The 13,887-nt window shown below is 40.6% G+C and overlaps 1 protein-coding gene across 2 annotated transcripts in view; it reads right to left on the reverse strand.

Moving 5' to 3' along the window:
• The window catches only part of LOC116686678 (adenosine receptor A2a), a 13,954-nt gene extending 1,849 nt beyond the window's left edge, over positions 1-12,105 (reverse strand). The window contains exons 1-3 of one of the 2 annotated variants that reach the window (XM_032511717.1): positions 11,813-12,105; positions 2,902-3,615; positions 1-525 (exon numbers count right to left, since the gene is read on the reverse strand). The exon at positions 1-525 is cut by the window's left edge and continues 1,849 nt beyond it. In XM_032511717.1, coding sequence (XP_032367608.1) covers positions 1-525; positions 2,902-3,239 — 863 coding nt within the window. In that variant the 5' untranslated portion in view covers positions 3,240-3,615; positions 11,813-12,105. Of the gene's footprint in view, positions 526-2,901; positions 3,616-11,808 lie in introns of both variants that reach the window. The other variant, XM_032511718.1, reaches the window with a different exon arrangement.
• Positions 12,106-13,887: the final 1,782 nt, after the last annotated feature.

Below are 13,887 nucleotides of genomic sequence, written 5' to 3' on the forward strand. Positions count from 1 at the left end.
CGGTAGGCATAGATGAAGGGGTTGATCACAGAGTTGGCATGGGAAAGAATAATGGCCACATACATGATCCAGGCCGGAGGACGATCACACAGAGGGCAGAAGAGGGTGAAGCAGTTGATGATGTGTAAAGGCAGCCAGCAGACTGCAAACAGCCCCACGATGATGGCCAGAGACTTGGCAGCTTGGACCTCTTTCTGCAGCGTTGAGCGCGACTTCTCTCCATGAACCACTTTGACCTCCATCAGCTTGAGCTGGTGGCGAGCAGCCATAAAGATGCACAGGTAGATGGCTAGCATCAGCACCAGGGGAATCAGTACACAAGCCAAGAAGTTGAAGTAGACCATATACTCCATGACCACCACACCCTCAAACAGGCACTTCATCAGGCCGGGCGGGCAGGTACTGTTGCTGCTCTCAGGTAGCTTGTGCCAGCCCATCATGGGGGTCAGACCGATGATGATTGATAAAACCCAGCAAATGGCGATGATACCTTGTGCCCGCTGGCCTGTTACCAAGCCATTGTACCTGGAGAAGGAGACAATACAAACATCAGAGACTGTCCACCCCCAATAAATCGTTCAAGCAGCCATTTCAACTCATATTTATGTTTATAGTGACGACACCTTCTAGTGGCTGTAGTAGTTATGACGGGAGAAAAGCATGAAGTAAGGTGACAAAGTAGCCTATAAGAGATTCTAATAAACCAACACAGGACCTTCTCTGTAGATGCTAGATCAGACCCAATACTGTCAACGTCAACACAGCCTAAGCATGCTGTTAACGCTTGACATTCCCTTCCGTCATTGCAGTCAAAGCTTGACTGTAACATTTAGGTTTAGCGCAGACCTGGGCCCGCGGGTCACATCCGGCCTATTGGGTGGCCCTAACCAGCCTGCGTGAGGTCAGTTGGAAGTCAGCAATCAAACGTAAGTAAGTGTACATCATGCATGGAATACAACTGCATTGCTTTTATTTGGAAGGCGATTGTTTTTTTGTTGTTGCTTTTTTTTGTGCGAACGTATGTAGCTCCTTTTTCTCAGGTTGCAAGTCGCAATTAAAAATAAGTAGAAGAAGAAGAACTGCAATGTGTCGGAGAGCGGCGAACTGAGCTCACGAGACGTTAGCATGGACGTGAATGAGCTGTTATTCCTCAAAAATGTCAGCTCATAGGAAAAAAAGAAAGGTCAGTAAAGAGTTATTAACCAAACATGGACTTCTAAGTATTTATTTACTAAAGTCAAAGATAAAGCCGTGTGTTTAGTTTGCGGAGAAGAGATAAAAAAAATAGAATTGAATTGAATTCATTTTGTACCAAACCACAATCTTTGCTAAAGATAGCTATAAAGTAGTTTTTGTGCCTAAATTTAACCAAACTGATTTATATAACGCTCCTGTGGGTTGTATAAGGGGCTAGGAATAAACGGCCAATATTTTTGCATGGTTTGGAGGAGTTGTTGAAACATCAAGCATCAGCTGTGTTTGTGAGCTGATAACTCATGTCTACAGTCAATATAAGAAAGTTTCCAACAATTATCTCATGATAGATAAGACTGTACACTGTCATAATAATCTTTGTGTACAGTATATGAAGTTCCTCCTCAACTGATAATTGGATTAGCTGATTGTTCTGTGGAAGCACTTCTTATGCCGGAACTAAAAGAGAAAGGATAAACAAACAAAGTCCTCAAAAGGAAGAGTCTATTTTGAGTATGCCTGTGTGGGAGAGCAGCTGAGTTCTTTGGCTTGTTTCTATCACATTCTTGAGATGTTGAAGTGCAAAGGTTAATGCTGCGAAAACAAATTAAATATGAACTTTTATTGTGAGATCTCCCCTGCCTGGGACCACGAAATAGATTAGACTGAGTTGAGAAAATAAAAGAAAATGTTAAGACAACAAGTTATGGTACATTTCAAATACATTCTCTCTGTTTAAGAATATTAAATAATGCACTTTGGTTGTTTCTTCTGTTTCTTACTTTCTACAGTGCTAAAGACCTTTTGGTACCACTTTCTAATAAAGGCAGCGCTTTGGAAATTGTGACTAGAAGTCTTATTTAAAGTTAATAAAAAATGTACTAATGCTTTATCGATCGGTTATTAATGAAACCAATCCGGACAACTTTTCAACGTTTGGAAGGCCCGGTTGTAAAAAAAAACCTTTGGTGGTTTTTAATGCAGTTATAAATGTTTATAAATGAATATTAGGCCCTGTAGTCTGCAGCTAATGTTAATCCACCCCCTGGATAGACAGTGGATCTCTTTCTCTAACAGGCTAGTTCAGTTTCACTGTCACAAGGGCTGATACAGAAATAAGTCTTTATAATACCTAACATCTGTCCAACCTTCCATATTGTGATTTTGCACATATGTATTCTCCCACTCTACCATCTCATCATTACTTATCTAATGCATATAGTATGTTATCCTCTGTTTTTATTTTATATTTTAGTAGTAGTGGTTCAGTAAATTCATAGTGTATTGTACTATGTAATTTTCCCATTACAATACTTAAAGTTAGTATTATATGTATCACTTTTCCCGTGCAAGCCTATATAACTGGCTATGTGTAATATAAGAATTCCCAATTTAGGATCAGTAAAGTACATCTATCTATCTGCCTATCTATATAATAAGTCATTAATAAAAGGTTTTTATTATATCAGGTCTGTTGTTGTACATGTTCTCAATATGGATTTGTTAAACTGATTTAAGTTATCAAGTTTTTTTGTCAACCTAAAAAGTGAAAGGTATCTCACAAATGATCTATGAAGCATTATTAAATACTTTATTAACCAATAACAAAGCCACTTCTTAAAACTCCTTTATTAACATTGTATTCTTATAAAAGGAAATAGTCATGTAACTGCAGAAGAGCTACTCACAGCCCTTGGGCTCACTTACCTGAGAGGCATCTTGATTGCAATGTAGCGATCTATAGCGATGGCCAGCAGGCTGAAGATGGAGCTCTGCGTGAGAACCAGCACGAAGCAGGCAATGAACAGGCAGCCATAGAAGTTGGAGCAGAAGCCGGTGCTGATGACGATGGCAAACGGAATGGCCAGTACGCCCACGGCGATGTCGGCCACCGCCAGCGACACCACGAAGAAGTTGGTGATGCTCTGCAGGTTGCTGTTGAGGCCCACGGCCCAGCAGACCAGCACATTTCCCAGCACAGAGAACACGGCAATCAGCAGCTCTAGGACGATGTAGAAGGAGGAAGCGATGGGGTCTTCCGGCATGGTGAGACAAACGTCGAGCTCACTGATGAAGAGGGAGGAAACCTCACCTCAACGACCATAGCTGCAGCCTGGCAGCCGCTGAGCTCAGCCTCCGCACCTCCAGCACTTTCAGAAACATCCACCAGACTCCCCCAAGCAGCTGTGGTACCTCCTCAACACCTGCTCGTCTCCAAAAGCTGGGTAAAAAGGTTTATTCAAATAGATGGAGCTGTCATCTCTCCTAACTCGCACAGGACACAGTCGCATCCATCCACTCCTGATAAAACACTCCTCTGCTGTCCTCTCCCCTCAGCGCTTTCCCCTCAGTGCCTTTTTCCCATGAACTTCTCGAGTGGCTGAGATGATGCCGACAACTCTTCACTGGAACATCATGTGGCTAAAGAGGTGCAAAAGTGGAAAAGAGGAAATGCTTTCACAATTAAGGAAGTGCATTTCAACAGACACACACTTGCAGTGTTGCAGGACTATATCAATATTTCCCTCTTCTGCTAATACTCTGAAAAGACTTAAGGGTTGAACTCAATCTTGTTTTTAAATTCAATAATGTCTTCCTTTCAAAAGGCATAAATGTTTCCCACAATTCTCACCACAAATGAATGTGTAGGTGGGGTCAACTTGCCTTAAAGAGCCTTTAATCTAAACAATTTAATAGAGACTTCAGGTGGTAATACTTGGGTATTTAAATTTAACAATACATCACCAAAAGCATCAGCTGATTCAAAATAAAGATTTAAATTGCTCATGAACCAGGAGGAGCTCGGAGTAGAGCCGCTTCTCCTTTGAGGTGGTTCAGGCATCTGGTAAGGATGCCTCCTGGGTGCCACCCTAGGGAGGTGTTTCAAGCATTTCCAACTGGGAGGAGGCCTCGGGGAAGACCCAGGACTAAGTGAAGGGATTATATCTCTAACCTGGTCTGGGAACACCTCGGGATCCCCCAGTTAGAGCTGGTTAATTTGGCTCATCTTTACTAGATGCCCAAACCATCTCAACCGGTTCCTTTCAATGCAAAGGAGCAGTGGCACGGGCGCCCGGGGAACTCATCTGGTAGAGTGCACGCCCATATACAGGGACTCTGTTGTCAACACAGCAGACGCAGGTTCGATTCCGACCTGCGGCCCTTTGCTTGTCATGCCCCTTTCTCCCCTTTCACGTCTAAGCTATCTTGTCTCAAATAAAGGCCTAAAATGACTAAAAAATAATCTTTGAAAGGAGCGGCGGCTCTACTCCAAGTTCCTCCCGGATGTTTGAGCTTCTCACCCTATCTCTAAGGGAGACGCCAGCCACTTTCCTGAGGAAACCCATTTTGGCTGCTTGTACCCTTTTTCCCATTTATCGGTCCTGGCATGTTGCCAACACTGTCAGTCATATCTTTTTTTTTTTTTTTTTAGATTATTTTTTGGGCTTTTCCATTTATTTTTAGTGAGAGTGGATAGACATGAAAGGGGGAGAGAGATGGGGGATGACACGCAGCAAAGGGCCGCAAGTCAGATATGAACCATGGGGTGCACACTCTTACTGGGTGAGCTAGAGACCACCCCACTATCATATCCTATCTGACCAAACCACACCCTCACGGTCCTGATAAAGCAGGTTAACTATAAGTGTTAATAATGAATAATAATTAAGGGGGTTTTTCCCAATCGTGACTTTGATTATTGCTTATGTAGTCATAAACATTTAATGTATTAGAGGAATAGTTTTAAATGATGACTACATGAAATGTGAAAGGCATCAACCGTATTGGCGAAAACAATTAAACCTCAAATCTGCAAAGCGTTTTTGGTTTTAAGACCCTCAATACCGTTTTAGTTCGCTGTCACAGCTTCTTCTTAGCGAAGCCCTTTTTACTCATGCTACCTAGGTCTTCAGGGCATTTTTAAGTGTTTAAGCAGTCTAAGAAATTTGGCCTATGTGGTGTATTCTCAATAAGTGAATCACAAGATTGTCTGATATCTGTGAGTCATTGGCCATAAAAGGCTCAACAAACAGACATCTGCTGTTTTTTTGGGGCTGAACTCCCTCCAAGTCAAGTTTTCAGAGATAACAGCTGTGCTGGAACACAGAGGTCTTTGCTCTCTGAGGCAAGGTTTTCCCTCTGGGTTGGATGAGACCTTTTTACTTGTTATTTCAAGGTTGATAGTTATCAGAAGGTTTATTTCGTTCATTCTATTTGACTTACACACAAAGTTTTTGTTTGTCTCTTTCCTTTAACCCTTGGGTATTCATTTGTCTTGATGTGTGGTATAATATTGCAGTGTATTATAATGTTTGAAGCAGCAGAGGTTTGTCCAAAATAAAAATCCCAGAGGACAGTAAAGGAAATAATGAATCTCTGAAAACTACAGCAGTGACTCTCCCATGCTAGCAATGCCTCCAAAATAACAAGCTGTCCTGAGATGGAATTATGACATACATCGGAGAAACTCTAGGGAGTTATAGTGAAACAAGGGACGGTGAGGTATTTCAGGCTTGGATCACATAAATTTTGCTCAGAAATAAAATTTTAAAAGAATCTTGTAACTTGTATTCAGATAAATTCAGATGAAATGTGTTGTACAGTTGGTAAGTGACTTAAATAACATTTACTTAATTTGCCTCAAACCCTGCTAGAGCATCACCAAATAGAAAACAAATGCCCTAATCATGCAGAGGAAGTACAGGAGGAGCAAACATGAAAGCTCTCAGCTTCCTGCTAACAGACACACTCACTGTACGCTGCTGATGGTAATCTAAGTGACAACATGGCTGCTGGCTGAATATGCTGACAACTGTGCTCTGTCAGTACCCTATGTGAGTCAAGTGCAGATTTGAGTCATGCATGCTCAAATTTAAACAGTTTACGGCATAACGTGTCATACTGAAATTTGTGAAATCCATAAAATAATAAACTTAACAGAAGATGGAAATCATTTCAAAAATGTTTCATCTATCTATGATTGTTTTATTGCTAACGTGAGCTCAACATGCCATTCAAGTGAGAGCCTTTGTTGTGTTTGATTGCTAACTTGTTGCCAGCAGTGAACGTTGTTAAGTAGGTCCATTTTTACTCTATTGACATTACAGAAGTCTCTCATTAGCATTCTGCATAGATATATATCTATGAGCATCTTGTAAGCTACAAAAATGATGCGTGTGCAACTCACGTCTGCAATCAACTCACATCGGGTAGTGACAAGACCAGCTCTGTTAAAGGACCCATTGCATGAAAATTTCATTTTATGAGGTTTTTAAACATTAATATGAGTTCCCCCAGCCTGCCTATGGTCCCCCAGTGACTAGAAATATAGATAGGTGTAAACCAAGCCCTGGGTATCCTGCTCTGCCTTTGAGAAAATGAAAGCTCAGATGGTCCGATCTGGAATTTTGCTCCTTATGAGGTCATAAGGGGCAAGGTTACCTCCCCTTTCTCTGATTTACCAACGTGGCAGTTGGTCAAGGCCACACCCCCAGCCTCCACCTTGCCCCCCTAGTCGCTGTAATTCTGCACCACGACTGAATTTTGGGAAAGAAACTTCAGAAATGGTATTAGGGGACCACTAAGGACTATATAAAAGACCAAGGAGCATCATGTCATGGGACCTTTAACAAGTCTGCCCTACTGCGTTAGCGCATGAGCTGAACACTGACCACACCACCAAAGAAAGTGTCCTATACCAGTGGTTTTTTAAAGTGGGTTCCGGGGAAACCTTTCATCAATCAAAGTAACACAGTGGCAGCATGTATGACTATTTTAATGATAGGTTTTTATACACTTTCTTAATATCTAAAAGCAAAAATCCAATGGGGGTCCGTGGTCTAATTTGTGTCATTTTAAGGATCATCAAGGTGAAAAGTTTTTGGGAACAACTTAGAGCTGCAGAGATTAATCAGTTAGTCGATTAATTGTCAACTATTAATATAATCACCAGCTATTTTGACAATTGATTAATCGGTTTGAATCATTTTTTATGATTAAAAAAGTATGAATTCTCTTAGTCCAACTTCTTAAATATTTTCTAGTTTCTTCACTCCTCTGTGACAGTAAGATGAATATCTTATAACCAAGTTAAATTATGAAGTAACATTACAAATAATGTAACATGATACACTTCCCCCTGTCTTTATAGTTCTGCTTGGACCCATGGTCAGATTAACACACTTGTATGCCCTGGGGCCAAATTGTGCAGTAGCTGTGTGGCCCACCTGAGTCGAATAACTTGCATTTGAATGCAGCATTTACATGTTGACACGGAGCCAACAACATCAACAAGCAAACGCGACAAGGTAACAACCTGCCTTAAAGACCCTTATCATTTTAATTTGATATAGTACTTTCGTCGTCCATATTCCAAAGCAAATTTGCAATTAATCAGATAATCAAAAACCAACTGACACATTCACAGGGCTTTAGGGGCCCCTGAAGCTGTAGTCCATCCCAGTTTGAACTCACACAAATACACATAGCCCCAACTCTTTCCTCTGTATATACATGTCGTGCTGACTATAGTCCTGACTGAAAAGTTGACTTTTTTGTCATATTTTTTCACCTTTTTCACCTTCTTTATATGTCATTTTTATGCATCTAAAGAGCCTCTTGGTTTTAGATTTTGCTATCTTCATCTACTGATCTATTAATGACTTAAATGAGACTCTCAGCCTTGACTTGTTCTGGACCCACTTTAGACAGGGATGATTCAAACATGACTTAACCCAACATTTGATTTGAATCAAGATACCAAGATATCTAGTTAAATGTGGGTTTAAAATGCAGTTGCTTATAAGACCCCAAAGTGGGAAACTGCCCCAGGCTCCAGGGCCTCAAAAGCCCCAGAGTTATTCCGTGTCGATTGAGTTTGGTATTTTTGATCATTGCAATTTATTGTTTCATTATTACTCAATTGGGTAATACTTTAAAACAAAAAAGGGAAACAGGGAAACAAACGAGGAACTATCTGCTCGTAAACCATTATATAATGAGTAACTCCTAATAACATTTTATAGCTAATGATGACGAGGCCATCTGACCCCACCTGAGACTACGTTTACACGTGGCCGGCTATTTTCAGAAATGGACATTTCAACCTCTCTGGTTTCAAAAATAACATTGTGCACAGCTGTTGGTTTTCAGAAAAGTGTTCGGTTACGTACTAGTGTGTATATGCGTGTCAGAGCATGCCAAACCTGTAGGTGGCAGTGTAACAAGAAGCTCAAGCCCACGTTAGCCAATCAGAATCATAGACAGTTAATGAAGTGGACCAATAGATCCCGCTGTTCTGGACGGAGACCAGTGAAGGAAAACAGAAGCACTTTTCCGGTGATGGCTAGGCGTTACTGCACAGCCTCCAACTGAGCTCGACAACATAGTTGTGACGTGGGCAATATGTCTGAAAGTTGTAAGTCTTCTGGTAGCTGTGGGAAGAGAAATCTTCATCATTCCCAATCAGCAGAGATGGAGAGCATAGGTATGTGTTAGGAGACAACATAGGCACAGGCTAATTACTGCTAACTTACATGCTAGTTAACATTATTAATTAAACCTAAACAGCTAATCTAAGTCCAAACTGTCTGCAAGCTTCTCCTGACAATACAGTGATTTTTCGACTATGCGACTGTAAGTTGCGTGGTTATGACGCAATTGTATTTTTAAAAAAACGTCTGCTACGGCGCCATAACGTGAGAGACAAGGTAATGGAGCCTTTTATACATTGTTGTGTTTCCTTAGAAATGAACAGCAGACAAATAGAGTCTTGAAACGCTTCAGATGTAAAGTTATTTGCTGTCAAAGTGGCACCAAAATGAATAGAAGTCAATGGGATGTTAACTGCAGGTGATGGCTTTGTAGCATTAAAATGGCGCCATGGGAGCTACGCTTTGAGAAGAGAGGCTTACCCCCTTGATCAGAATCCCGAATACAGCAACAACAGTAACGAATCACATCCTCTCGCTGCTTTTTCTCACTTCCTCGGCTGCCTAAACCTCAGTTTGTCTCAGTGTCAAATGTGCAAATGAAATTTTCAAAAATCTCCATTCTGGCTGGAGGTTTTAGAAATACTCGTTTTCAGAGGCAAATTTTCCGTTTGCGTGTAAAGGAAGGGTAGACTATAAATGAAGGGAAATGTAAACAGGGCCTGAGACAGGGAAGTTAAAATAAAAACCCTTTCAGGTGCAAACAAACAACCAAATTAGGGTCTATGGATACATCCTTCCTCCATTGGTTCAGTCTTTTCCACCCCAGCCATGATGTGTGCTTCCTGTAAACTGATTCACTTTAATATTGTTTTGATTTTCATTAACCCACACATTTTATTTTCAAGTTTGAATCATTATTCATGAATTTTATGTTATTTTTTCATTGCCTGACTGAGAGTCTGTTGACTGTGTCTCAGTCCATGCTGACACCAATTGAGTCAGTGTTTCCTTTACTATTCAGGATTATGTATCACTTTACTTTGGGGGGACGCAGTAATGTGAACTACTTGGGAAAGTAATCAGTATGATCAATTCACAGATCTGTTAATATGATATTTCTGTTAACTCATAATACTATATAGTCCTCCATTAGGAATTAAAAGGGAAGTACTTAAAGGTGCAATATGTAATACATGTACTGTATTAAATCCAAAAAGGACCACAATCTGTTATCAGAGGATACATGCTAAATTGAAACACTATCTTTTCTGACAACCAAGCTAATCCCATTATTTTCTCATTTAAAATTTCTGTTTAGTGGCAGAATGTCTATGTTTTGGCCTGTGTGTCGACATCAACAACCCATTGTGGGAGTCGGGCAAGGTTGCCTGATATTCCGGCAAAAATGCGAACCCAGCGCCACAGCTGTAGCCTACATGGAAGCAGCTAACAAACAAATGGGATCCAAGTGAATACCAAGTCCAAATGAGAGACAAGACCAAGAAAAAGACAATTCTACTTAACCTTCATGTTGTCCTCGGGTCAAATTGACCCGTTTTCCGGTATCAATGCTCTTTTTAACTACCCAATTTTAATTACCCAAAATAACATGATTGATTCCACACGCTCTTTGGCAAATACAAATCTCTATTTTCATTACATTTGGGGTGTCTTATTCAATTTTATAGCATTTGGAAAAGAAAAAAAATTGAAGTGGTTTCGCAATAGTATTATTATTATTATAGTGGACATATTCCAATTTGTGATTATCCATCAAGATACATTGCTTTAATTTTTGTCTAAATAATTTCTAATTTCTGCTTTTCTAACTCATACATTAGGTATAATTTCCTATAAATTAAGTTTATTGACCGTAAATTCCAAAAAGAACTGTTTAACTTACGTTAGTTTCACAGTTTTGGGGGGAATTTTAGTGTTACGTAGTGTTGAAAATGTCAAAAAAGTGGCAAACATTACAAAAAAAGTGTCATAAGTGTTGAAAAAAAAGACAAAAACGTAAGAAAAAGTTAAAAATAAAAATGTTAATTTTCAATTTTGATGTGACAACACAAGGGTTTAGATGTTGAGTCTTTTTATTCGGGTGTAACAAGAACATTCTGGATTGCTGATTGAAAATGTAGCCTAACATTTAACAAGAAATACAGGTGTCACTAAAAAACTGACATGTTAACATCCTTGAACTTATTTCTTGTTCTGAAGAATCCATAGTACAAAGTGCTCGCTGACATTGTGTGTGGCCATAATGAAAATAATGATGATGATTGAGGTATATGATGCAATAACCAATATGCTAAGCCCATCCTAGATGGATTATCAATTAAACCAGTGCCTGTTTTTTGAACTAGCAACCTTCATCAATGGTTTTGTTTTGAGGAGGGAATTCAGTTAGAAAAAAAATCATATAGGCCACCCTAGGCCTAGTGCTGGACTGGGTCTAGACCAACTAGTAGGCCAATATTCGGCAAGTCCAATGGTCAGTCCGAGGCAAGACCGAGTCCAAGACAAGTCTGAGACCAAAAAACAAACAATCCTACAGCCCTAGTGAATTGTCTTCAGGTTCATTTCTGCTGGTTTTACTTCTTACAGGTGAGGAAACCTAACACCCAGAGTAGGACAACTTGCAGCCTACCAATCGTGCGAGTGGTGTTGGCCAGAATCTGCCCTTGGGGGGTCTGGGTGTCCTCCCCCAGGGAAGTTATGAGCATCAACGACTTAATTTCCTGTATTCGGATACACTTGTATGTACCAATTTACGGTGGAAATACCTTTATATAGCCTGAAGAAAACACAGATGACAATTCAAAATATGTCAAAGCTATAATGGAAAGTAGGCTATGCGTGCTTTGTTGCGTGTCATTGGGTATTTTTAAGTGGGTACAGGCCTATTGGAAATGCTGGAGCTACACTGCAAACATCACTTTACCGTGTTCCTCACACATTTACCACATGCTTTCTGTCTGATCCGCTTCACACGCAGCTCCTGTTGGTTGGCCTGCACGCTGTCTGTTCACTACGTTACAGCCTATTATAAAGGCACCACATAACACGTTAAGATCGCATGCATAAGGTCTGATGAAATCATAGGCTACATTTAAACACTCAAATCAGGTTGTAGGCTATTGATTTCATGCATTAAAAAAAAATCGACAATTAAAATGACTCACTTTTTTTTTTTTTCTTGATGTCCACTGGGCAGAAAGTAGATTTCCGGCGTTGATAACATCTCAACCCTAAAAAAAAAAATATACCACGCAAATGATGGTTTTCACTTCCCACTGAGCAACAAGTGTGACACTTCTTCAATGTAGGCTGACCAGCGCCTGATCACTTCACCGTGCTGGGTAAATCCGAGATATAAAAACACACTGAATGTCTGATCAATTTCTACTGTTCGCATCAGTGAATGACTTCAGACAGATGAGATCCCTACAGACAGATGAGATCCCTCTCTCTCTCGCTCTCTCTCTCTCACTCTCTCACTCACACACACACACAAAACACATTGAGCCCGTTGTAAAGCGTGTTTCCTCTCCGGATGTGTATTCAGATGAGTCTTTTGATGACACGTACAACACCGTATCTGTGTTGAAACCTGAGACACAAAGAGGTAATCCTTGTCCTGGAACACACATGTGCAGTTTTTTTTTTTTTACTCAGTGACTGCCAGAGACATGTCACAGATGTAATTACTGTTTTTAATGAAATGCACCATTGAGCCTTATAACCGACAGGATCAATCTGGGTGTTTGAAGTGAAAGAGAACTTGCACCTCCCTCATTTCCACCACTGATCATCAGACAGTGGTTGTACTGGGCAGCTTCCAGGTGGGAATGTGTGGAACTGTGGGAACAGGATCAGGGCGTCCCTGCAGAAGAGATGATTCCTCTCAAAGATCCTTCCCTGAATAAATAAAAGGTCAATATAAAACCACTTGCCAAGACAGTGATAACCCAAAAAAAAAAGGCTGTTTCAATTTTCTTTTATTATTGCCAGAAAAAGTGAAGCAACATAAAACCAGACAGCGTTTTACTTTACAACTGATTATCATTGTAGTGTGCACCTAATACTGCTCTCACTCACACACCACCACTCACCCACCACACACTCCACACACACCACACACACACACACACACACACACACACACACACACACACACACACACACACACACACACACACACACACACACACACACACACACACACACACACACACACCACACACACACACACACACACACACACACACACACACACACACACACACACACACACACACACACACACACACACACCACACACACCACCACCACACACACACACACACACACACACACACACACACACACACACACACACACCTTTGCCAAGGGACCGTTTTTGCACTGCATGTAGTGTGATCAGGATATAAAATAAATTGACACCAAAAACAAAATGTGGCATGGAGTGTAAAATTAAAAGGCAACATGGAAACAAAATGACAAACTAAAGTAGGTTCAGTGGAATTCTCAGAACATTTTCAAGTAAACAAAGAAATATCTGAATGTATTGTGATGAAGTGGACCCAATAAAGACATACTGCACTGTTCACATTGGCTTTGCTCGTTGTGGTAAAGCTACACATTTTGAGGGCATAATCTCCAGCCCTAAACTGTGTAACATGTCCCTCGCCGCTGCATCGTGGGGAGGTGGAATGTGCTTCCTAGCTTTTGCCGGCTGTTTGGTCTTTTCTCGTGTTCATGAATCACTCCACATCAGCACACGCTGGACCAGGAGCACTAAAGCTCAACTGTTAAGGTAGGAAATTAGTGCGGAATACAAAAAGCTTATCTCAGTGCAGCTACTTACTGTATGTGTCGTAGATTCCTATACACTTTAGACACACAAATACTCACTACAATGATTGGAAACCATGCAAATAAATACAGTGAACTTGGTATGTTGAGGCACAATAAACACACAGCAGTCGGACAGCATTACATGCTAACACTTTACTTTAAATCCCCTTAGTTAGCATTTTAAAGGAACACGCCACCATTTGTTGAAATAGGGCTTATTACGGTCTCCCCTAGCTGTAGATAGGTGGGCATATCTAGACTAGACCATTTCCTAGGCAGATATTAACTTGGGACAGTAATTCGGCTGTGCTTCCACCCAATATAGTCCCAAATCAATATCTGCCTAGGAAACAGTCTAGTCTTAATATGCATTGCTATTTGTACTCGTTGTGAATACGCA

Source organism: Etheostoma spectabile, unplaced genomic scaffold, assembly GCF_008692095.1.
Source record: "Etheostoma spectabile isolate EspeVRDwgs_2016 unplaced genomic scaffold, UIUC_Espe_1.0 scaffold433, whole genome shotgun sequence".
Taxonomy (NCBI): Eukaryota; Metazoa; Chordata; class Actinopteri; order Perciformes; family Percidae; genus Etheostoma; species Etheostoma spectabile.